Here is a 23,769-nt window from a genome sequence, read left to right as displayed (position 1 = left end):
ATAAACCACCCTGGGTGCCCACCTAGCCCCAAGGATGCTTTCCGGGCAGCTCCGTGTCCAGTTAATTGTTGGGTTACCAGAGGTGTCAGAAGGACTCTTCGACAGCAGCAGGCAGGAGCTGACATTGAACGTGAGGGTTAATCATTAACGTGGTGCCAAGCAGGACACAGCGTAATAACCATCACAGGGACCCAGTTGAAGATTAATTTGCTGCTGGGCTTTGTTAGGTGCGGGCACAGGAGGTGGCAGCAGGGGATGGGGACGGGCTGGGCACAGCCAGGACCAAGGGGAGAAGCCAGGCAGAGCCTTGAGCACCCTGGTGTTACAGGGCTCTTTATAATGCAGAAGGTGCTGCCTGGGGATCAGCACCCTGAGCCGGATGGAGGTGGCCTGGGCACAGCATCACTGCCTCCTCCCGCACAGTGATGAGGACAGGGCCAACACACCCTAAGCACTGAGATCCCTCCATCCCACAGGACCTCGGCTGCTATCCTGGAGGACAGTGGCTGGAGGGTGCTTCCCTCTATCTGTGGGGCACAGAGGGACGGATGTGCCATGGGAAGGGCCAGCACAGACTCTATCTCCCACATAACAGCCCATCATCAGCCCTCAGGCACTCCCTGCCCCTCCAGCGCAGAGATCCCCACTGAAAAAGCATAATGCATACAAATAACCACGGTCAGAATTCATGCAACATTCCCCTCCTCCCCCGAGCTCTGGAAAGGTCAAGTTTCATGCCAAGGCTATTTTGCCTTTGTTTAATTATCAGCCAGCTCCTGGGAAGCCGAGCAGCCCGGACAGGTTCTCTTTTGTATGGCTGCACAAAGCCAGGAGGCCGGGCTCCGGGGGGCAAGGGAGACTGGGAACCCACAGCTTAGGCAGTGTGTGCTCAAACTGGTGCCACATGGGGCTAAACTTAAACGATGACACCATGGGAGATGGCAGGTTGGTCTTCCCAGGGAGGGCAGGCGATGGGATAGTTGTCCAGCCAGCTCCTAGATAGCCGGGTGTGCTCCAGCACCAGTGGACTGGGCTGGGAAGTGAGTAGGACCCTCACTGATGAGGCAGGATGAGGAGGGACCTGGCTCCTCGAACAGGCTCCCCAGGACTAAGGCCCTTCAGACAATGAATCTTTGCATCAACACCACCCAGGGGGAGGATGGGCTGAAGCTCTCCATGAGCCTGCCACAGGCACTCCCCTTCAAGGGGGTTTAGCATCATCACCCCATTTTGGGAAGAAACTACTGTAAATGCTGGCTCCTCGAGGTGGACACGAAGTGGTGGGTCTTGAACCTCAGCCCACATCACCCCTAGGCATCAGTCACAGCACCCTGGCAGGGGCTCAGTGCTACAGGGTCTTGCCTCAGCAGGAGGTGGATGTGGATGCTGCCAGGAGGTGAGATCCACTTGGCAGTGCCAAGCAAAACCCCTAGGGCTGGGCAGAAAGGCTCTGGCAATGGGATGCTCTCCTTGAAAGCTGTGCCTGATCCCAGGGAGGTGGCGTCAGCTTAGGAAGAAGCCCAGCCTGGCTGCAGGGAGCAGGAGGCAGCTGCTCCGGGATGCAGGTTGTGGCTGGTCCGTGCTGGTGGCTGACGCTCTTCCATTGTGGTTTTGTTTGGGTTCTGTAGTCTCTGCCCCACAAGTGGGTGCACCCCAGCTCTCCCAGGGCTCCCTGCCCCACAGAGGCAGAAGTCTGGGGTGATCTGGGCTGCCTGCAGAAGTCACCCACACAGGGCTGACCCAGAGGGTTCCAAGGTTTTGTTCTCCGCTCCTTGCTTGGCTTCACTTCACCCCTGCCCACACCCATGCTGTGGGGAGGAGCAAAGCTGCTGCTGTGCAGGGGTGGTTGTCCCGGAGGTCCCTCCTGCAGCCTTTGCCATCCCTGGCCACAACTAGGTAGGGTTGCACAACTCAGGAGCAGGGCAGGGGCTGGCCCTGGTGTGGCATGACCTGAATTGTCAGGTCTCAGCTCCAGTTTTGGGTCTGATGGCAAGGGCCCTGTCCCCTTCGGCTATGACATCCCTTCCTTCTGCTGTGCCCCAGGGCAGGGGGTTCTTACTGCAAAATTCTTTCTCTCAAAGGAAAGAAACCCAAACGCACCAGAGAGGCCAGAACTGCAGCTCAGCCCCATGGGCTCAGCTTGCTGGATGGTGGGGTAGAAGTGCCAGAGCTGGCTGCCCGCTGCTCCCCACCATAGGACAAGCAGTCACTTCACCCTGCTGCCCCACAGGGGTACACCAAACCTAGAGCCAAGGGTCACAAGACTCTCAGGGGACAGCAGCTGGAGGTGCTGGGGTAGCACAGGGGCTGGTTATACCCAGCAGGTCCTCAGGCAGCTGGTCTGAAGATAGAAGTGATAAAGCCCAAGGAGGAAACAGCTCACAAACCTGTGCCAGCCAACTGCTCCGATCCAGCACAGCACGTCTTGGAGGACCTCTGCTGGCACAGCCCTGGGCCACCAGGAGCCCAGGTGACACCAGAGGAGAGGGAGCCGAGCCCTGGGCCATGCAGAGGACACGTATGGAACACACGAGGCTCAACAGCTTTGCAATGTTTACTCCTGAAAAAATAATTCAATTCAGAAAGCAGCAAGCCCCGGGATGCCCACGCTCCCAGCCCCACCACAGCCACCACACCACAGCCTTACTGGGAGAACAGGGAAGGATGGAGAACAGCACCAGTGGGCCCATTGTAGTGTGTGGAGAAGGGGGATCTTGAAGCCCACCAGTCAACTCCTGCTGTTGCTGAGCAAAGGGAGCCCCAGCCCCTGGTTACTGCAGGGGAGCTTGGGTTTAGCCATTCCCTATCCATGGGACCACTCTTCCCAGCTCCAGGAGGAGCTAAGAGGAAGGCAAGCCTGAGCCCAGCCAAAGAAGGGAAAGGGAGTGCATTTAGTTTCAGGAAGGAGGGAAACTGGGCCTTGGGAACAAGAGATGCTGAGGAAAGGGCATCATGGTGGAGAGCTGTAGAAGTCTTCCCAAAGCAGGGTATGGGGAGCAAGCTGCTTTCCCTGGGAAGAAGCCTGTCCCTTTCCTGTCGTGCTGAAAGGACCTGCTCTATCCATGCTGCCAGAGCAGAGCCCCATCCAAAGGCAGTGCTGGTGGTGGCAGAGGACAGGGTTGAACCCGGTACCGCAGTCTCAAGGTGCCACCCTGCACCCTCCTGTTCCCTTCCTGCATCCATCCCTAATGCTGGGTCACACTCAACCTCTGCTGTGTCCACACAAGGCTCATTGTGGGCCACACAGAAGTGGATTTCCTGGGTTCACTATTCATTTCTATGCTGGGCAAGGGAGGAAGGAAGGGAACAGAGGATGGAGCTGGGGACAAGAGACAAACCTCCCATGACTGCCCCTGTGCAGGCTGGGGGCTGCGAGCTCTCCACGCTGCTTTCCTGTTATCCTCCCCCTCCCACAAGCAATAAATAAATAAGTTAGTGTAGCGTAGACCCCGATGCTCAGTTCACAGTGAGAAAACGAAGGGGAAGAGCCCCCGTGACCACAGGGAAAGGGCTGAGCAGCAAATCCTCTTCCCAAGGGCAAGCCAGAGCGTAGCATCCCTGCCCAGTGCTGGGGGACCGGGCACAGGTCTCTTGCTGCATGGATGAGACACAGAGGTGTACTGAGCAAGAGGACCAGGGCTGTCCCTAGTAGGGGGACACACATTAGTACCGAGTGGCTGGCGATGGGCGGGGGCTCTGGGGTCCTTCCTAAGGCACAGGAGGGGGAACAGGGACCCCCTCCCTCTGCATGAGGGGTGTACCACAGCAAGAGAGCCAGGTTGCCCATTCTGGCTCACCTCAACGTACCAAGATAAGGATGGGGATTCAGAAGAAACCCCCTCTGCCTTCAGCAAAAGATGGGGGTACCTGGCCAGGGAACAGGGAGAGACAGGGTACAGTACCACAGGGAAGGACCATCAAGGAGCACTCTCCATCCAAAGGAGGGGGTGTGACTGTGTCTGCTCACATCTCACTCTCCAAGGCACTTTCACCCCCTCTCCCACAAGTCAGGGGACAGGGCTGCTCCCCCCAGAGATGGCTGAGCCGCAGCACAGAGCCTGGTCCACTTCCATCTACAGCCACTTCTGGCTCCCAGAGCTGCAGAGCAAGGAAAGGGGCACCTGACAGCTCCTCGTGCTGGGTATGGGCTGTCCCCTTCATTCCCACAGTAAATTCAGCTCCTCTTCAGCATTTCCCTTTTGCCATGAGCTGGGCTGCACCAGCTGCTGCAGCCCAAGAAGCAAAATCAGTGTGCGGGGAAATGCCCAACCCAGCAGAGTCTTCAAGGTGCATCCATCATGCAGGAGACAGAAGAGATGCTGGAAGACCTCCTCTTCACCTCTGGGCACAGAACCAGCCAGGCATGAGTTAATAAATAGCACCCAGCTGACACGCTGCAGCACCTGCACATGAGCATGCTGCCTTCTCAGGACTTGAGGACCAAAAGGGGAAGCTGAGGCGTTTCTTGAGGCTCCCTCCAGTCTGCAATTGAGCATCTCCTTCCTCCAGCCTTGCCCAGCCAGGGGGCACAGGGAGCAGCGTTAGTAGTCCGTGTTAAAAAAAGGAAGTTCCTGGGATGAGGGGTGGCATATCTACAGGGAGGAATCCCCATCCCCTGCTAGGGAGAGCAGGGAGACCACAACAAGGGGCTGGAGGGACCCCAAGATCTCATTTTGCAGCATGAAATGGGAGCGTGTGTCCAGTCACCAGCCTCTGAGAACTGCCTCTGATTCCAACTCTGCACCATGGGGGTCCCTGGCTTCCCCTGGTCCCCTTCGCTTCCCCGCTGCCAGTCTCACGTCTGCTCTGCTGCAGCAACTGCTGGCACTGCCACTGCCCCCTCCTCCTTGGCGGGGGGCTCCATGTAGATTGGTGTCACTGATGAGGGCTTCTTGGACCTGCAGGTGAGAAGGCTGCATGGGAGCGGGCAGGGGTGCTGGTCCCCCTCAGGATCCCAGCTCCCAATAGCACTGCTTCCTGGCATGATCTTCCCACTGGAGCATCCTTCAGCCCTGGGCATGTATCCCATCCCCTCCCACCACACTAGTTAAGAAGGAGGGTGGTATGCCCCAGGACTGGGCTGGGGCAGAAGTGGATGATGCAGTGCACTGGACGGGGGACAGAGCCATGAGGATGGGGACATTACCCAGGGTGCCATGCCCTGATACTCACGAGTAGGGGGAGGCAGGGACCCCCACCACGAGGAAGTGGTTCTTCTTGCGGAAGAGCCGCCACAGCCCCTTGTGGTTCCCACGGACGTCCAGGTCCCAGATGTGGAGGCACTGGGATGGTGGGGAGGGAGGAAGAGGCATCAGAGCCTGGGGACAGGCACCAGGGCCAGGGAAAAGCCAACACCCCCACCCTCACTGAGGCACAGCAAAGAGGGCTGACCCGCTTAATTGGGGTGGCACAGGGCAGCACCCCATCAGCCACCATCAGTAGCAGGAAAGGGGGGACCTGCTCCCATCCCTTCCTTAGGACATGTAGTTTGATCATCACTTCTAGGAAAGGGATGGGAACTACCAGACAAGCTGCTGTCACACACAGGGAGGTCATAAGACTTCTCCACTGAGACAAGCATCTGCCCTGGATCACCCAGTGCCTTCTGTGAAGACCAAGAGCTTCAGCATCACCCACTGACAGCAACAGTCTATTTGCTGAGCTGCACCCATTTCATGGGCAAACCCCAAAACAACAGCCAGATGTTTCCCAGTGATGCCAAGACCAATGTAGGGGTTTGGAGGGGCCATGTCAAGGGGCTCACCTTGGCAAGCTGAGTCCAGGTGGTGAAATCTGCTTCCTGCTCCATCTTGATGAACATGACGTAGACCCTGCCCTCGGTGTCGGGCACAAAGGAGTCCTCACAGGGGTTCTTGCTGTGGTCCAAGACCTCAGCCTCACTGCAGACACAAGAACAGGGAGTGAGAAGGTATCCCACCTCCTCCCTATCCCCACTGCAGAGTACTTCAGACAGACAAGCAGCAGCTGGGGCTGCCAGGGCCACCTCCCCTCTTTCTTCTGTCCTGGTTAGTTTACCCAGTGTCTCCCAACCCTCCTGCAGTCACATACCCCAGGAGCCGATGAATTTCGGTCTCATAGGCATCCTTCCTCAAGCTGTTGGAGGAGGAGAGAACACAAAGATAAGGGCAGAGTCAGACAGTTTGATAAGCACAGAATATCCCAAGAAGATTCAAATTTAAGACTGACCCAGTGTAACATTAAAAGGCAGGCTGGAACCAATAAATAGAGAGCAGAGACTGCCATGCATCCTGGAGGATGTGGCAGCGAAAACATAACCCTTCAAGATGTCCATCAGGAGCACACCATAGCTGAACCTGAGCTCACAAAAACCATTGCAAAGACTCCCCAGTGAAGGCCAGTGTGCTGGGGCTTGGAGGTTATGGCTGTTCTTCCAGAAGGAAGGGAGACATACCCAGCACAAGGGGACAAGGGTCAGATCGAGCAACTGTTTCATCCAGATCTCATTCTGAGCAGCACTCACCTCTCCACATTTTTAAGCTGGACATTTGGAACTGTGTTGAACTTGTGCTTCTTGAAATAGGCTTCCTGGGAGGAAGAGAAACGAGAGGTAAGGAAGGAAAATGGGGTTCGTTTAGGAGTCAGCACTACTTGGAGGTCACCTCAAGCATCCCTGCTACTTGGAAAGGTGACCAAGTCAGAGCTCAGCACAAGGATAAGGCTTGGGGGCTGAGGGAGGTCACTCACATGGAAGTAGCCATTCATGTTGAGCCCCACGATGCCAAAGTGGTAGGAGCGGGAGATGTCGGGGATGATGCACTCCCGGCCCTTCCGCTGCTCGGGCATCCGCATCCACATGTCCCAGTCCCAGAGCTGGGGAGGAAAAACTGCCACTCAAGCTTGGGGACATAACCTGGTAGTGTGGCCATCCAGGGACCTCTCTACCTGCCCACACCAGCTCTAGGCCCTTTGGCTCCAGCCTGCCTGGGCTGTTCCAGCCAGGTCTGTGTCTGGTTATGTGGTCCTCAAGTTGCTGTCTTTCCCAGATCCATTCTGCTTGGGCATTCTTCCCAGCAGAAGCTCAGGGAGAGCCAGGGGTCTTCCAAGAGCTGTAGCCACAGGATCTGGATGATGACCAGAGACTGCTGATGAGCAGAGATGGGGATGCCTAAGAAAGGATCCCTCTAAGGTACTCACCTTCTCAGGGGTTGGCCACTTTGGCTCCAGCTCGTCCTTGTACAGGCTCTTCCGGAGCACCCAGCCCAAGCCTGGCATAGTCTCCACACGGTACAGGAGGGAGGGGTCCTCAGCTGTGTGTTCATAGCCCTGTGATGTTATGGGAAGCATTCAGCACCCTGAATACACCTCTATCCCAACAAAAAAGGAGGCATCTTGCTCCACTGAGGCTTTCAGCATGGGGAGCAAGGGACAGCCACTGGGAAGGCTAGGACAGGATGATTTGAACAGCCCAGGGCTGGGGAGACAGACCCACTTAGGATGATAGTGGTGGGACACCCTGGTTTCAATTGGAGCTTGGACCCCAGCCTGACATGGGAAGAACACAGGGCAGAGGTGTCCCTGCTCCACCATCCTCCCCTGACCCACCTGGTCGTTCCAAGCCGAGATGCAGTACAGGCTCTCATCCTCCTCCAGAAGGTGTATGGACTGGCTCAGAAAGCTGAGGAAAAAGTTGCCCAGCCCCTGGGTCAAACAGCATGGCAGGAATCTGGCCTCTCCTGAGCAGTCAGAGAGCTTGTAGGAACTGCCCCACCCAAACAGGGACCCACAGCTTTACCTGAAGAAGTCAACAGAAATGTCAAGGTCTTCCTCCAGAACCACGGCAAATTTAGCATCCTGTAGGGGAAGGAGAATATGAGAAGGATGGAGAGGAACAGGACAGAGCAGCTAGTCAGGGCAGAGGTCTCACTCACCGGGAACAGGTTGAAGGTTGCAGTCAGACTGGCTTTGTAGTGCTACAAGAAAAGACGGATTGTTGCCCAGGTTACCAACAGCCTGGCACTGATGCAGGGGTGAACCAGCCTCCTTCAAATGCTATCCTAGACCCCAGGAAATAACTCTTCCAGGGTCTGGGGAAGGTCTCTCACCTGAGAAACTCTGGCATTTTTAATGCTGATGGGAGTGTGCTGGATTCCTGAGAGGCCAAACAGCTCCACAACATCCATCGGCTCCTGCAATGGGAAGGTACAAAGCTCATCAAATGTGTGGGTCTGGATACATCCTCCCCACCCTCTGCCTGTGTCAGCTCCCTGGGACAAGAATATGCCTGTGGGATGCCCTGCATGTGGCTATCCCTCCTGGGGAAAGTGAGGCCTAAAATGAGGCTGTGCTCTTGACCCCGCAACAAGGAACTCACCCAACTCTCTCGGCCCTTCAGCCCTAAGTACTGCTGTAAGTTTCTGTTAGCCCTGATGGTCTGCAAACCCAAAGCTGTATCCAAGAATATGTAAGGCCCTAAAATTTCCAGTCCCCCACTGACAATGCAGAAAGAAAACAGGTATAGGCCGGAACACATATTAGATGCTTAATGTCAAGACCACAATCAACTTCATTTTCTCTCACAGTTGCCAAGAAGGAGACCTATCTGCACTGGGGTAAGAAGTAATCACATTTGGGCTGACATCTCTACCCCAAGAAGGCCTCATCAATGCCTTCTCTATCCCCTTATTGTCCACCCCACCTCCTAGCCACAACAGAAGGATCTCCCATTGCATCAGCCTTTCCCTGGTATCCACCATGGCATCATGGCTGCCCCCTCATAGCTGAGGGATTCTGCTCCAGTTGCCATGGCAATGGATGCTGCTATCTTTAACCACTCTGATGTGCTGCAGCAAGAGCCTGCATAAACAAGACAGCTCCCCCAGCCCCACAACCTGGCAGTGGTGGGAGAGGCCTGCAAGGGAACAAGCCTGTTCCCTTCCCTATCTCCATCACAAGGCAACCAGACAATACCTCATGGGCTGCTGCAGAGATGAGGGCTAGCAAACTCCTGAGACCTACTAAGGTCCCACATGCCTGTTCCAGAGCACATCCCATTGCCAGAGCACCAGACTGCAGCGGGATCCTCCAGGGCTTTATAAGGTTGAGCTGACAGGAAGGTCATTGCCCTCTAAAGGGCCGGTTCTCCTTTACCTGGCTTCAGCTTTTATGATCCTTGTGAAAACAGACTGTTTTGGGTCTCCTCAGCTCTCACTGAGTGGAGCTGGACAGGCATGGCTGGACTGGTTTCCTCCACTTCATGTGAGGGAGTTGGACACAAGGTATTACACCCAGACCTGCTCAAAGGGCTGGTGATACTCATCAAGTGAGAAAAGGGGATGCGAAGAGCCCAGCAAGACCACCTCATTCCTGTAAACCAGCCTTTGGAAAAGGCCAAGGCAGCTTTATCCACACTCATGGCTTGGCTAAGCTGACTGTGCAGGAGTGTGTGAAGAGCAGTGTGACCCACAGCAGGAGGAAGGGTGAAGGGGCTCATTGCCTGCCACCCACTGAAGACTGGGCCAGCATCACATACTCCAAGCTGTGGGACCAAGGACCTGGCTACAGGGACCTCTGAATGCTCTCACCTCATAGTACCCATCAATGAAGACTGTGATCATCTGCGGATTGACTCCCTGAGCCGACAGCAAGGAGCGCAGCATCCTAGGGAGAGATCAAGGAGCTTGAGCACAACACAGCCCTAGTGGGCCCAGGCCATTCAGCAGAGAATTATGGATCCCTTGGGATAGGGGAAATATGCATGATTAGGAAACAGGACCTATTACCCCAGGGCTCTTCCCTTTCCCATGGCAAAAAACCCTGGGAGCTGTTCAAGCAGGTCTCCCCATACAGCCCTGGGAGGAGGCTGGATCCTGCCAGCAGGATAAAGGGGAGAGTCTGGGCCATGCCTGGTGGCACAGAGCAGAGCAGCTGTGTCCCCTGGAAGTGCTTACCTGTACAGGTAGTTGGGGCGGTTCCCTGCAATAACAGCTACAGGCACATCAAAGACTTTATTGTCTTTGAGCTGGAAGAGAACAATGTGTGTGAGTGGGGCTGGGAAGGTCAGGCCAACCTAAATGATCCTATGCCACTGAGAGCAGGAGTCATGGGGTAGGGACCAGCATAGTCCTGCCCCTTGGCTCAGGACCATACCAACCAACCAGGATTCCACTTAGCACTGCTGGAGACCCTGTCAGCTTCCCTCCCTCACCCCACCTCAGACTCAGCTCCCAAATCCCAGCTTGCATCCACCTGGAGACCTTTGTCCAAACCCTTCATCATTGTGCCAAGGACAGTCCAAAGGCTGTAACAGCTGCTTCATCTCCAAATGTAGAGGCTCTGCTGCCTACACTGATGTCCCTAGAGCCACGGTACTCTGGGAGCTCAGGCCAGACACAGGGCAAGCGAACTCCCCTTCCCCAGCGTGACCAACCACATGTATTTTGTATTCACCTTACTTTTGCTAGTGCTAAGGGCTTGCCCAGGCTCAGTTTGCACCATTTAGCTGGTATTTAAGGACAGGACTCTGCAACTGAGCTGCAAACACAACTGGTCCATCCCTGCCCCCCCTGAATACTCTGCCCCTGCACTCACAGGATCAGGGTTGAACTCAATGGGTGTAGGGTCTTTGCAGCTGCAGACACTGCCATAACCTTCTACTTTGCTGCAGAACCTCTTCCTGCGGTGATTCAACTCCGTGTCAGGCCAATGGCACTCAGCATCTAGAAGCATCAAAGAGAAAACACAGACTGCTCATCCCCATGACCTCACCTTGTATGCTCCAGGCTGCACTGCCAGATGTATGGCTCTCCCTAAGCAGCACTTATTGCTTGTTCATGCCAGATATAACCCCAGGAGCCATTCAGAAGCCTTCCCCATCATAGAGCCTCTCTGAGCAGCAACAGGCCAACAGTCAGAAAAGCCTGGACCAGGCCTGGTTTGAACAGGTGACAAACAGCCAGACCACGTCCCTGCTTCCCCATCCTCACCTTTCTCAACAGCCATGCCTGGAATTGCCATGGAAGCCTGAAGAAGGGAAGCTGGCCCCATTTTAAAAATTACCATCCCCATCGCAAACACCGTTACATCCATCCTGGGATCTTGCTAACAGACCCACAGCTTTGACTCAAAACCATCAAGAGCAGCAGGCAGGCATCTCCCAGAGATACCTGGCACCATGGAGCACGTATTGCTTCCTACCTTCCACAGATGTCAGATGAACTTCTGTCTTCAGCAGTACAGGGTCACCCCACGTTGATAGGGCAGGCGACTTGGCATGCTTCTCCCCGTATACTTCCCCTGGAGCAGGGACACAGGGTCAGGACTGTCTGCAAGGGCCCATCCCCGCTGTGTCAGGGCATGAACAAGGCTTTGGCACCTTTTCCCATGACCTGTGGCGAGCTGCTGAAGGGACACGCTCTATCTCCTTCCACACCCTCACCACCAGGAACAGAGTTGCCACTCTCTGTGACTTGCTCCCTGTTCTTACAGCATGTTGGGGATGGGCTGGGTTTGTCTTCACCTGGCTTCTCCCACCATAAGGAGCCATGTACGCTCTCCCAGTCTGTGCAAAACCCACCTCCCTTCTTCCCCACAAATGTCCACGTATCTCTCCAGCTCAGGAATGGTGCAACTTGGCTCCCCAGGCTTTTCAGAACATTCTTGGCTGTGTCCTTGAGGTGAAAGGAGCCTTCATCCTGGAACAAAACACAACCCTGCAGCTGAGGCCTGGCTCCTGATGCAGACCAGGAAAATCTCCTATGAATACTAAAGAGGTACAGAGCCCACTCCTACCCTTGAACCCGTTCAACCACAAACCTTCAAGAGCAGGTCGCTAAGGTCTCTGTGCCACTAAACCTAACCGTGGCTTCATCATGACCTACAGGGAGGTCAGAGTAGTTGCAGACCTCTGCTTCCTCGAGACCAGATTGTTCTCAAGCAGAGCCATTTGTTCAGCAACACTTCACACAGCTAAACCTGAAACCCTGAAGTAGCACAGTACTGCTCACACAGCCATCTAGATCCAGAAGGGTTCCACCATATCCTTATACTCATTCTCAACCTAACCTTTATTGCTGCAGGCTCTCACACAACAGCTTTTTGCTCTCCTGCCTTGCTGAGCACACAGCAATACCTGTAGTAGCAAGGGGGAGCAAGAGGACATAGGAGGTGATCCAGCCAGGGAGGCATAGCCCAGTGAGGATGTGACATTTAGCCCTGGGAATGCCTGATGTCATTCAGAAGACAACTGCCCAGATAAGCTTTAGGGTGCCCTGACTCAAGATGACTTTTTCTTTTGACACTAAGGCCACATACCTTAATGGTGAAGATCAAGATCCGGCCCCGGGCAACCATGTTAAGGAAAAGCACCATGGCTTCATCTTCATGGGGAGAATAGGTGTCAAAGACCCTCTTGGCCATCACATGACCCTGTTGGTATTCAAATGTCAGATGCATCTTAAATGGTATATGGGCAGCACATGCAATGTTATGGAAATCCATCCTGGAAGCCTCAGTTCCTAAGTAACACAATGAGTTACTTTGCTGGTATGCCAAGAATTTAGTCCCCAGGCAAGCTCAGCCCTTGGGGCTTCACACAGGACATGAAGTGCAATGAGGTCCATAGGACAGCACAATGCAACCTCGCAACTCCTCTCCTGCCTGCTTCCCAAGGCCAGCCAGAGAAGCACAAGAGAAACACTACAGGGACTATTTGGATGACTGTGTCCTGCTCTGGCAAGTGAAGACAAACAAGCATTGGGGAGCTTCTCTCCTGGCTGCCCTTTGCATCCTGCACCCAGCAGTTAAAGAGCAAGGACAAACAGTGCCCAGTAAGACAGACAAATGCAGACACTCAGGGATGCTTTACCGTAGCCTGATTTAAGACGATGACATGAATCCCTCTCCCCTGCTCCCGAGCCTCATCTTCCAGGACCTGCAAGTGGAGAAGTGATGAGAAACATGTCAAGACCTCTTATTCCCTGCCCATTCACTACAGCAGAACTCCCAGACAAGAAGCAATTCTCTCTGCTGTGACATTTTGTCTTTGCTGATGGCAGTGATGGATACCAGAGTAGAAGGCAACACAGGCCAGCATCTCCAGAGTCCTGTCTTGGCCACCACTAAAGTGCTCTCACCACCTGCCACTTGAGGCTTCACTTCATTCAGCAATATCCACCGTCTGTTCAGCCAGCCAGCCAGCACCTATAACTCACCGTTGTCCCATCCACAGCCACATAGACCTTCGACCTGCTGGAGTACACCTCGACATCCAAGACCTTCTTGTTGCTGACAGGGTGCCTAGGGACCTCCACATTCAGCATCTCGTCATCTACAGAGGAAAAATGCATAGTCTCAATCAGCCAAGGCACCTCTAGCTTGTTCATGCTTGGCGCTAGCACAGACGAGCCTCCAGAAGGTTATGCCCACCAGGTATCCCAGCCCAATAAACCACGGGTAAGAATGCACAAGGACAGCAGTTAAGGGAAATACAAAATGGCAACAGGTCTGGCCCCAGCTATCCCCACATCGATATCTGCAGCCAAACGTGTGGAAGCCTTGAGTAGATAGAATGGGAACAACCTTTTCTATTATTTTTTGTTAAAACTACATGCAAACTTTTATGCTGTAGCTGGTCAAAAGTTCATCCTGACTTGAAGAAATTGCTTCCCTCCCTCCGGTTTTCTTGCTTCAAAGAAAAGCAAGATGCTGCCCCTCACCATAGTCCTGTGCAGACTCCTCTTCCTCCTCATAAGCAGCTCTCCTGGTGTCCAAGATCAGCTTGATGTTCACAATTACGGTCACAAGCAGGAAGAGGACAGCACCTGTCTGCAGTGCAGGAGACTCTGTGTTAGCAGCTTGTAAGTAACAACCCCAAATTCAGCCCACTTCCTTGGCAGAGGCTGCAGGGCACCCCAAGAGATCTTGCAAGGGATCATAATTATCTGTCATTTCCCCTGTTTTCTTCCAGGGAAAGGCAAAGAGAAGGAAATACAGGTGATGACCATGTTTTACATTGAAATGTTTTCATCAGCTGGAGAGCATCAAATTCTTGATACATGTGAATTAACCCACTTCCAACAAATCCCTGCTTCCAGATCTGTGAGCAGATTCCTGTCAAGATATTGCATCAAGGTTGAGGGTCTGTGCATGCAATTCAGAACTGCAGCTCCCACAGTAACCTTAACGTCTGCCTATCCTGCAGCATCACTACTCTCACCTCTCCCTCTGCAACCAGAGGATGTATTCACAGGGACAGATGCTGTGCGACTAAAGCAAGGCAAAGGGAAGAAGCTGAGGTCTGACTTGAGGAAACCACACTGTGCCACAGGCTGCAGAAAACAGCCCACAGCCTTACTGTCTGCAGCAATCTTCAAGGCAAGCTGCATGGATGCCAACACAGAGGGTGATAGGAAGGTCCAGCGGCTATAGAGCAGTCCACGGGAGCCCCTCAAGCATCACCACTCCCCATGGCTTTGTGGCTTCCAGACCAAGAGGATGGAGAAGCACCAGTACTTAAATGCACCTTGCTCCTCTCTTGCTCAATTTCAGTCTTTTTCCTGGTATTTGGACCCAGTGTAAAGCAGAAACTACTCCACGCTAAAGGGGCCTTTTCTGAGACAGAGCCACACAGGAAGACTTGGACCACAAACATCCCATGTTGGGGAATAATCCACCTGCAGGTGTAAGCTTAAAGCTGCAGTGCTGGTCTGGGATGCAGGACTGAAAGACAAGACCTCAGCTGAAGCAATTTGTCTTTCCCTTAGGGAGCTTTGTGACTGAAGGCCCAGGTGAAAAGGTGACAGCAGCATGTGGTGGCCATGGGGCTTCGCACAGGGATAATGTTCCTGCCCAGCACCTACAGCCCTGCCTCAGGGCTGAGGAGCAGCTCTAGCCCAGAGCTCAAAAGCTGCTCTGGACAGTCATGCTGCAAGGGGAAGCTTTGCCATTGGATTTAAGACACAAAGCCCTGAGGAGCTATTACCCCCAAAGCTAACACTGCTACAGGGCTCCACCAGGCTCCAGGCCAGGAGGGTACATCCAGCTCACAGCAGAGTCACCACAGAGACCCAAATCTGACTGCTGTGTGCTGCTGACAGATTCATCCATGGCCCAAAAACTCTGGCCCCTTGGCCTAGCCATCGGATGGTTTCCAGTTTCAACCAGGCAAGCTCAGGGTCCTACTTTGAGTTTGGAACATCTCCCTGGAGCACCCCAAGTCTCAGCACGGAGTTCACAACTAACAAGGAAGAAGATGGGAGAGGCTGGTGGAGGCTGCTCATAGCCTGGGCTCTCAGCAAAGGGATGTCGAGACATGTCATGGGTGATTTTGAGACTATTCCCTTGCCCCTCAGCCCCCAACAGCCTGCTGCTTAAAAATCTGTGTCTTTTTCAGCTCTAGGATCCTTGATTCTCTGAGGTGTGGTATGGGGTTGAGATCACACACAGGCCTGCCCTTACTGAGAGACACTAACAGAATCCTGTCCTACCTGGCCAGCTACTACCTCTGTCAAGCAGCCACATGGGTTCAAGAAGTAACTGAGGAAGTTGGAAAACCAGCAGTAAGACACATGACAATATAACTGTCACTATGGCATTTTGGCTTGTTGATCTGTTGTTGACTCAGGAGTATGAGCACCTTTGGGATCTGTGCACAGAAAGCTTTTAAATAGGCAAGAATAGTGCCTTGGGCTCACAGTGAGGGGCAGACTGCTCCTGGTGGCCAGCAGCAAGGCCACCTTACCAACCTGCCTCCAGCCTGGTCAGCACTGGAGACATGGGGCAGCGGCCCTGGTGACCAAGCACTAAGCAAGACCAGCAGCTGAGTGTAGCAAGGCTGGGTTGATCAGAGCTGCTGATAGAGGCCCAGCTGCTATAGAACTGGCTGCTTCATACCTGCGACTACGGTTTACGTATTTTAAGCCCAGTTTTTATGTGTTTTAAGCCACAGCAGTGACACAAAGGAGAGAGGTGACAGCAGACAGGCTCTAGCGCACTGCCCCCAGCAATGCCTGCTTGAATGACCTGGCCTGTTCCCAATCCCTGAGCACTGCAGGGGATGCCGGACCAAGCCCTCTTGCTCCTGAGGGAGCCCTCATGAGCCTTCATGCCCCCAGGAACACAAAAAAACTTTCCCTGCACCCTCTTACAGCAACGAACTGCCAGATCTCACAAGCTCTGCACATCCCAGGAGCGGCCCCTTTTCTGCAGCTTGCTGCTATGGGTCCAAACCCTTCCTGTCCTTACACCCCCAGACACCCCCCAGGATGCCGACTCTGCTGAGGATTAGCAGTTTTCCAGCACAAGCAACCAAGCCTGCAGCTTTCCCAGACACCAGCTGCCTTTAGGGCATGAGATCCTGTTGCTCAGCCGTATTTTCTCTGTCCACCTGCTGTGTCTTACACCAGGCTTGATTTGCAAATTAAATGGGGCAAGGACGGTTTCCCACCAAAGGCTGAGCCCTACAGCACTTGGCATGGGTCCGGAAACAGAAGGGGAGCATTCAGTCAAGTTTCTAGCTGAAAGCTTCCCAAGGACACCTGGATAACTATAATTTCATGCCACAACCACCCAACAGGTCCACTTCCAGCTGGAAGTTGCTGCTAGAAATGTCATATCCTTCCACGCATGAGCACAAAATCACTGGAAGTAACATTTGGGGGGACAAGTTCTGTCTCCCCAGCATGCTAGGTCACCCAGACTGCCAGCAGACCCACTTCCATCCACGCAGCATCTCCATAAGATCACAAATCCTGCAGATTATCCTTCCTAATCTACTGAAGGCCTGTGGGTGACTCACCTGGCACAGCTTCCGCAACGTGCGCTGGTTCATCAGCTTGTACTTCCAGGCAAGATACCAGCTCCGCTTCTTGTGGGGCTTGACGGCGGGGTTGGGTTTCCACTCATCCATAGTCACAGGGGCTGGCACAGCCGTGTGGGGCAGGGGTCAGGACGTGTGCTGCTCCGCTCTCATGTTCATCGGAGCTACCTGTCAGGATGGGACGGGAGCACAGTGAGGGAGGTGAGTGCTTTCAAACCCTCTCCCCAGCAAAGACAGGGCCTGGCACAAGCAGTGACCATGAATGGCACTCACATACCACAAGCAAAAGCCCCACGGAGCCTCCCCACCTGCAAGCACCCCCAGCTCTGCAGGGAGCAATCCAGGAGGCCAGGCTCTGCTGGAGGACTGTAAGCAGGGTGACGGGAAGCCCTTGAACTCACGGGCCAGTGAGGATTTCTGCTCCAGCCCACCTTACAGAGGCCACTGCAGTGCAGCGGGACCACTCCCACACTCTGGAAAGGTGGCCAAGAGGCAGGAGCTGGTGAGACCCCAAACCACCAGGCATCACAGTGTCATCACTGGCCGTATCTGCCTGCAGGGTCCCCGGTGAGGAGAAGCATCTTCCCTGCTTGCAGTAGGGTGCCTATGAAGCAGCACCATCCCCACTACGGTGCTTCTGATAGCACAGACACGGAGCCAGAGCGGGGCCATAATCCCACTGGAGATCCCAGCACCCCTGGGGCAGAGAGGTTGTGCCCAGGTCCAGGTTCCGTGCTGCGAGCAACCTGCTGGGCCTGGGGGAGGATGCAGAGGCCCGGCAGAGCCAGGGGCCTGGCTGGAGCACAGACCCCGCCAGCGGGGCCAGGCACGGTGGGAGCCCCCAGCAGCCGCCCGCAGGGGAACGGAGGAGTGGGGCACCCTCAGGGGAGGAGCGCCGGGACCCTGCGATGCCGGGCGGGTACCGCAGAGCGGCCCAAGCACGCGGAGTGGGGGGGCCCCAGGGCAGCGGGGGAGAGCCGCGAAGGGGGCCCCAGGCGGGGGACGCGAGGGGAGAGCCAGGCCCCGGAGGCCCAAGCGGAGCAGCGACGGGGGAGGGCCCATGCGCGGAGCCGGAGGGGCGCGGCCCCGCTACTCACGGTCCAAGCGGGGAGGCCGAGGCGAGGCCGGGCCGGGCCCGACCCGGCGGTGCCACCGCGCCGCGAACCCCGAGCGCCGGCGGGGCCGCGCTGCTTCCGGCGCCGCAGAGCCACCGCGGGGGCGAAAGGGGGCGTGGCCAACGCTAACCCCGCCCCCTCCCCGCGCCGCTCTGCGCTGCCCGGCGGACCTCGCTGGTGCGGGCAGGTGGAGGCGGGGGGCGTGGCCTGCGCGGCGGGGCGGGGCCGCGGCTCGGTCCGGGTGACAGCGCTGAAGCCGCCGCCGCCGGCCTGGCCGCATGGAGAGCGGCGGGGAGGCGCTGCCCGCCGACCTGCGGGACCTGGCCACCAAGGTGGGGCGGCGGCCGCCCGCCGGGCTGCTGCGGGGGCTGCGGGCAGACACAGCCCCCGCGCCGCCGCCACCGCCCGCACCGGCCCGCGGCGCCCGCCTGCCGCTCGCCGAACGCCTCCGGGCGCTCCGCCTCGACATGGTGAGTCCTGCGGCACCGGGGCGCTGCGCACCCGTGGGGAGATGCGTGCCCCCCAGCTGCCCGCTGTGCCCTCGATGTCTGCCCGTAACCCCTCGGTAACTGGTCCCCTCGGTAGCTGCCTGCACACCCCCCCCCCCGAATAGTTGCATCCCCCGGTAACTGCCTGCCACCTCCCGGTAAGTGCCCCCCCCCTCCCCGGGTAATTCCATCCTTCCCCCCCATCCCGGGATAGCTGCATCCCCTCCGGGTAACTGCCTGCCATGCCCCGCTAACAACCCCCTGATAGTGCCCCGAGCCCTGCCTGCTTTTTGGGGTATCCCTTCTTTTCCTCTGTGCATTAACAGTCCTTCACCCCGTCTTTCTCTGCTTCCCGATCTACACAGCATCCCCCCCCACTTGGGGTCTCACGAACCCCTTCATTCACCGCCGTCTTGCTTCCCCTCCTCACCCCAGGCGCTGGCTCCGGTGGGGATCAGAGTGTTCCAGGGATCAGGATTTAGGGCAGGGACCTTCGCCAAGGGCATGGTGGCCGGGTCCCCCCACCCCCACGGGTGTCACCCCCTGAGTGACAAGGCACAAGCATCGCTGGGAGCTTTCCCGGGGTTCGCTTCCTGCTGGGGCTTCTCTGGTGTCTCGTAAAGGGTTGTGCTCCTCTGGCCGCCTTTCCCGGGGACCGTGGGAGTGTCGATGGCAGCTTTCTCGCCTCCCTCTTTCCGTGGAGGGAGCAAATACCGGCGATGCCTGCGGCTCTGGGAAACGTGGCGAGATTGGGCAATGGGTTCAAGTGCTGCTGGGGGAAGGGACTCTCCCACGCGTGCACACACAGGGCGGGTGGGTGGGAATGAGCATCGTTTCCATAGGGAAACCGCCTAAATACGCCTACATCCCTGCCTGCCACCCGGGGCACCGCTGCTTTGCCCCATTCCATATTCCATATTCCCCATCGGTGCTTTCATCCTCCCTTCTCTTTCATCCTCCCTCCACGCCAGCTTCCAGGCTGCACTCTGACCGGAGGAGAAAGGTCTGTGGGCCCTGAGTTGCTCAGAGGAGGAGGAGGAAGAGCAGGAGGAAGCAGCCGTGGTGCTTGCCCTACCCAGGTGCAGGCAGGGTCAGCTCCCAGTCTGCAAGGCCTGGTTTTGGCTGTGTGTTATTAACCTTGGCTAAGAAAGCCTTTTCCTTTCTCGGCCCTGGCTCCTCTTGTTGGCTGAAAGAAGCAAGGACACCTCACACCCAGGTCAGCAGCCCTGGGAATAGCCACTGGGTGCCCAAAACCCAGTACAGGGCTCCCCCATCCCCATGAAAAAGAACCAAAATCTACCCTCCCCAGCAGCAGAGACCAGTAAATCCCAGTGGTCCTTGGAGAAGCTGCCCTGGGAGTGGGTGATGAGGGGGGAAGATAGCAAATTCCCATACTTGCCTCTTGCTCTGAGGAGGATGTTTCATCCCTAGGGATGAAGGTGCCTGCAGGTTTCTTGTGTGCTGGGGAGGGGAATGGGACTGTATCCCCCCTGGGAGGAGTGTGATGCTCCCCTCCGTGGCTGTCCTTGGTACAAGGTTGGTGCTGTGGTGCTGCATCACCACATCTGGAGGAATACAAAGCAGCTGGACCTCGGGCTTCTCCCATGTTATTCTTGCCTTGCTGGAGAGGGGGTTTCTTAGGGTGCAACGGGATGGGGTCAGGCTGGCCTAAAGTACCAGCAAAGCGATGCTCAACTCTTTCCAGCAAACCATATGGAAAGGGGGGAGGGGAGGGGGGGTGTTTTCCCACCTCCTGCTTTTGGGGTGGCTCCCCGGCATCTCTGACAGCACTGTTGCAGCGAGGCAGAGAAAACCAGGGAACCCCCTCATCAGGGTTCCCAGCCTTCCTCCTCCCGCCTCTTCTCCCTGCCAAGGCCAGATGCTTCAGCAGCCTGTGCAGAAAAGTCCATTGTAGGCAGTTTTTGAAATAACTTGCCTAGAAAGGAAGTTTCTGCACTCCAGTGCTGGCTCCTGCCCCAGTCCGGGCACATCGCTGCTATTTTTCATGTAAATCCAGCTTGCGGAGCACGGGGAGGGGATGGCGGATTTGTGTTGGGTCTCTACAAATCATTGCCCCTTTTTTTGTGTCCTCTGGACTGAGAGGCATCACGTGCTGAAATCCTGGCTGGAGTTTTCCCAGGCTTCTTCCTCGGATGCTTTTGTTGCTGCGCTCACTGTGGGACCGGAGATGGGGGGTCTCAAGAGACCAGCGGGTCACCCGGGGGCAGGCGGGTGGCTCTGAGGGTACCGGATGCTGGGGGCCGGGTGCTGTGCTTAGAAAGGATCCTGTGGGGCAACTCTGATTTCTATCCCAGCTTGCTGGTGCTGGGGACAGAGTGAGCTTGTGAACCAGTCTGTGGGCATCTGCAGCTCCCAAGCTGCCGGTACCTGTCCTGCAATGGGTTTCTCTCCCACCACTGCCGTCTTATTCCCCTTCCTGGCAAAATATTTGTGTCCTGCACAGGGGAAATCCAGTGGCTTTCGGCAGCCAGTATCACACAGACAGGAATGTCTTGGCACGCGGGGCTTTCCGTTAGGAAAACAGATGTTTCTGCAGCAACCGAAGCTTTGCAAAGGCTTGGGGGGGCAGGAGTCTTTGTGGGAAGAGGTGTGGTCAGCAGTGACTGTTCCACTCCACTGTCTTCCTCTGGTTTTTGGGAGTGATTTGGATCTCAGGCTCCAGATCCTGTCACATTGTCACTAGGCTTGGATCCGACCCTAGAAAAGGGGAACTAAATGCATGAAGGGACCCAGCCTAAACAGCCTGGGGAGGTGCTGGTGGTCCAGACAGACCCCTGCTCAGAGCAATGCCCCTGCTTGGTCTTCTTGCCTTGCCACCCCCGAGGGCTTGGGGGATGCTCTGGGCTCAGACCTACACCCAGTGCCTCCAGTTCCTTGCTTCCTCCTGTCCCCATAGGAGACAGTGACATAAGTGCTCTGGGTTTATTTCCCTGAAGGCGCTGGTGGGTGGTAGGCACCATAAGTCATTGGTTGCAGTGGTTGTGTCTGTGAGTCTTGGACAGGGTCCCCTGGGATGTTTCCCAGTGCCATGCTGTTCATCAAGCAGCCCAGCAGACCTGTGGCCACTACAGTGGCACCTCTGCCAGGGTGTGCTGGGACTGGGGCTCACCTTGGTCCCCTCAACCCCCTGTTTTCTGTCTCCCCACCAGGCCTACCTGCGAGCGGTCGATGTGAAGATCCTGCAGCAGCTGGTGGTGGTGAATGAGGGCATCGAGGCGGTGAAGTGGCTGCTGGAGGAGCGGAGCACGCTCACCAGCCGCTGCAGCAGCCTGGCCAGCAGCCAGTACAGCCTGGTGGAGAGCCAGGCAGCCTCACGGCGGGGCAGCTGGGACAGCCTGCAGGACCCCAATGACCCGCTGGACAGCATCTCCGTTGGTAGCTACCTGGACACTTTGGCTGATGATATGGATGAGTATTCCCAAAACGCAGCCGAAACCGCCACTGCATCCGCATCGGGCAGAGCCCTGGTCAGGGCGGAGCAGGATTGGGTCAGGATTGACCCCGAGAGGGGTCTGGCAAAACAAGAGAAGGGCAAAGCAGAGCACGAGTGGCCCCACGTGGACATCTCCTCAGCCCGGCTGCCCCAGGATCACCGGTTTGCAAAGGAGCCCCAGGTGGCCAACGGGCATTTGGGCCAGCAGCTCTCCTCTGTGGAACCAGGCAGAGACACCAAAGTGCCCTCAGGCGCTGGGGAGAGGCTGGGGAAGGGGAACCTGGATGGGAAGGCTCGGAAAGCCGAGGGTGACTTCGAGAACTGCAAACTCAACAGCAAACTGCACTTGGAGTATGATGCCCACTGGCGCTGGCTCCAGTCTCAGGATGATGTGACGTTCTTGTAGCCCATGGCTTCGCCCTTACCACGCCAGCTCTCCCAACTGCTCGCTCTGCTTCACTTGTCTCTGCTTGGGAGAGCTGGGGTGGCTGGAGAAGGGAGGACAGGCTGGCTTGGTGGTGCTGCACTGTTCCTCTAACCCCCTGTCAGTGTTCGGTGATGCAGCCCTAAGGGATGGGGTGCTGGCCCTGCAGCAGCTTTATGGGAGAGGGGGGATGAGGTGGGTCCCCATAAACTTAATCGTTTGCCCTGGGGTGGTGCTTGCAGGTGGCTGGTCACTCCTCTGTTGTCCTTCACGCTGGTGGCAGGGAAGGGTTGGTGGGAAAACCTGGTGCGGTGGGACATCTCCCCTCTAATCCTCAGCCTTCTATCTGCAAACACTGGGGACCCTTCCTGTAAACCGGCTGCCCAGAGAGGACAGGAGATGCTCCCACACATCCATGGTGGCACCAGCATGCTCAGTGTGAGGTGTGGGGCAAGGCCAGCAGCAGGTTATCCCTGTTGGATGTGCTCATTTCCATCATTGTCTTCAAGGTCAGTGTCCATCCAGGGTAGAGTTGACCCGGGGCACATGGGGGATGCTAAAACCCTCTTTCCTGTGAGTGGAGCCCTGCCTGGTTTGAATGCCTTCATCCATACCCTGTGGAGGAAGGGTGATGGTGCAGACTTCCCTTCCAAATGTGATTACACGAGAAGGGCGATGTGGTGAGTGGGAGATGGAGATCCAGTTCTCCCAGTTTGTTTCTGGGCTGTTTTCCACTATTGGACCGTGTCCTTCGGAAACCCCGGGATGTGGCAGTGTATGGGCAGCCTGGCAGAGCCTGTGGGGCTCAGGCCCAGGGAGTGCTTCCCCCTGACACAGTGTGATGGGGGTGATGACTGGGATTCTTCATCTGTGTGATGAATGGTGCCAGGTCTTTACCCCCTACCAGCAACCAGAAACATGGGGCTTCTCTGCCAGGGTGGATTTGCAATGCCCCTGCCCTGGAGGCATCTTCTTTGTCCTTTTAGCCTTGGCTTCTGCCTGTGCCTTTTACTGTCCACACACTGCGTCCCCCAGCACACCCCTTGCTGACTTGTAGAGCATGGCTTCAAGCTGGAGCTGCATGAGAGCTTGGGCAGGCCTGCTGCCTTCATCAGATGATGCAGGAAGGACCTGAGCATCCTGCTTCAAGGAGAGGGGCTCTTCTATGTGCGTGGAAAAGCCATGGATGCGTGGGTGCTCAGTGCTTTGCTCTCACCATGATGCTGTTGTTACCCTGCTTGTGTGGGTCACAGCCTGGCTCTTCCCTTACTGGCGTGGTGGGAGTGGGGACACCATCTCCTGATGTCAATGGGAAGTCAAGAGAGAGGGAAGACCTGTCTGTGGCTCTCCCTAGATACGAGATGTGAGCTGGCCGTGGTTAGGAAGGTGGTTGTGTGCATGACAGGTTCAGCTTTGTGCCTCTGAAGCAGCACCTTCAGTGGAACCTGTACTCCATACTGAGGCCCCTGAGCATCCTCCCTTTGCCTGCAGAT

General features: G+C 56.2%; 2 protein-coding genes across 3 annotated transcripts; one reads left to right on the top strand and one right to left on the bottom strand.

Annotated features, from left to right (window-relative positions):
- Positions 1-2,536: 2,536 nt before the first annotated feature.
- POMGNT1 (protein O-linked mannose N-acetylglucosaminyltransferase 1 (beta 1,2-)) lies at positions 2,537-18,030 on the bottom strand. Of its 2 annotated transcripts, XM_061451348.1 has the most exons (22): positions 17,893-18,030; positions 16,775-16,963; positions 13,695-13,803; positions 13,191-13,306; positions 12,845-12,910; positions 12,292-12,405; positions 11,555-11,672; positions 11,176-11,274; positions 10,570-10,697; positions 9,930-10,000; positions 9,564-9,639; positions 8,085-8,168; positions 7,911-7,952; positions 7,775-7,833; positions 7,585-7,657; positions 7,177-7,305; positions 6,727-6,852; positions 6,503-6,567; positions 6,070-6,114; positions 5,765-5,900; positions 5,173-5,282; positions 2,537-4,898 (listed from the first exon to the last, which is right to left on the bottom strand). In XM_061451348.1, exons 2-22 carry the CDS (start codon positions 16,883-16,885, stop codon positions 4,796-4,798), a joined length of 1,980 nt encoding a protein of 659 aa, XP_061307332.1. In that variant the 5' UTR covers positions 16,886-16,963; positions 17,893-18,030; the 3' UTR covers positions 2,537-4,795. The 2 variants fall into 2 exon arrangements, with proteins under 2 accessions (XP_061307332.1, XP_061307333.1); XM_061451349.1 differs by lacking the exons at positions 9,564-9,639; positions 9,930-10,000.
- A 150-nt stretch (positions 18,031-18,180) lies between these two features.
- LURAP1 (leucine rich adaptor protein 1) lies at positions 18,181-22,822 on the top strand. The gene is made up of 2 exons (XM_061451347.1): positions 18,181-18,380; positions 21,569-22,822. The coding sequence occupies exons 1-2, from the start codon at positions 18,189-18,191 to the stop codon at positions 22,256-22,258; spliced, it is 882 nt and encodes a 293-aa protein (XP_061307331.1). The 5' UTR covers positions 18,181-18,188; the 3' UTR covers positions 22,259-22,822.
- Positions 22,823-23,769: the final 947 nt, after the last annotated feature.

The sequence above is a fragment of the Pezoporus flaviventris genome, unplaced genomic scaffold (assembly GCF_033815535.1).
Source record: "Pezoporus flaviventris isolate CSIRO_AGI_PZ_B2104156 unplaced genomic scaffold, CSIRO_AGI_Pfla_v1 ptg000013l, whole genome shotgun sequence".
In the NCBI taxonomy this organism is placed as follows: domain Eukaryota; kingdom Metazoa; phylum Chordata; class Aves; order Psittaciformes; family Psittacidae; genus Pezoporus; species Pezoporus flaviventris.
This window is presented reverse-complemented; position numbering and strand designations above follow the sequence as displayed.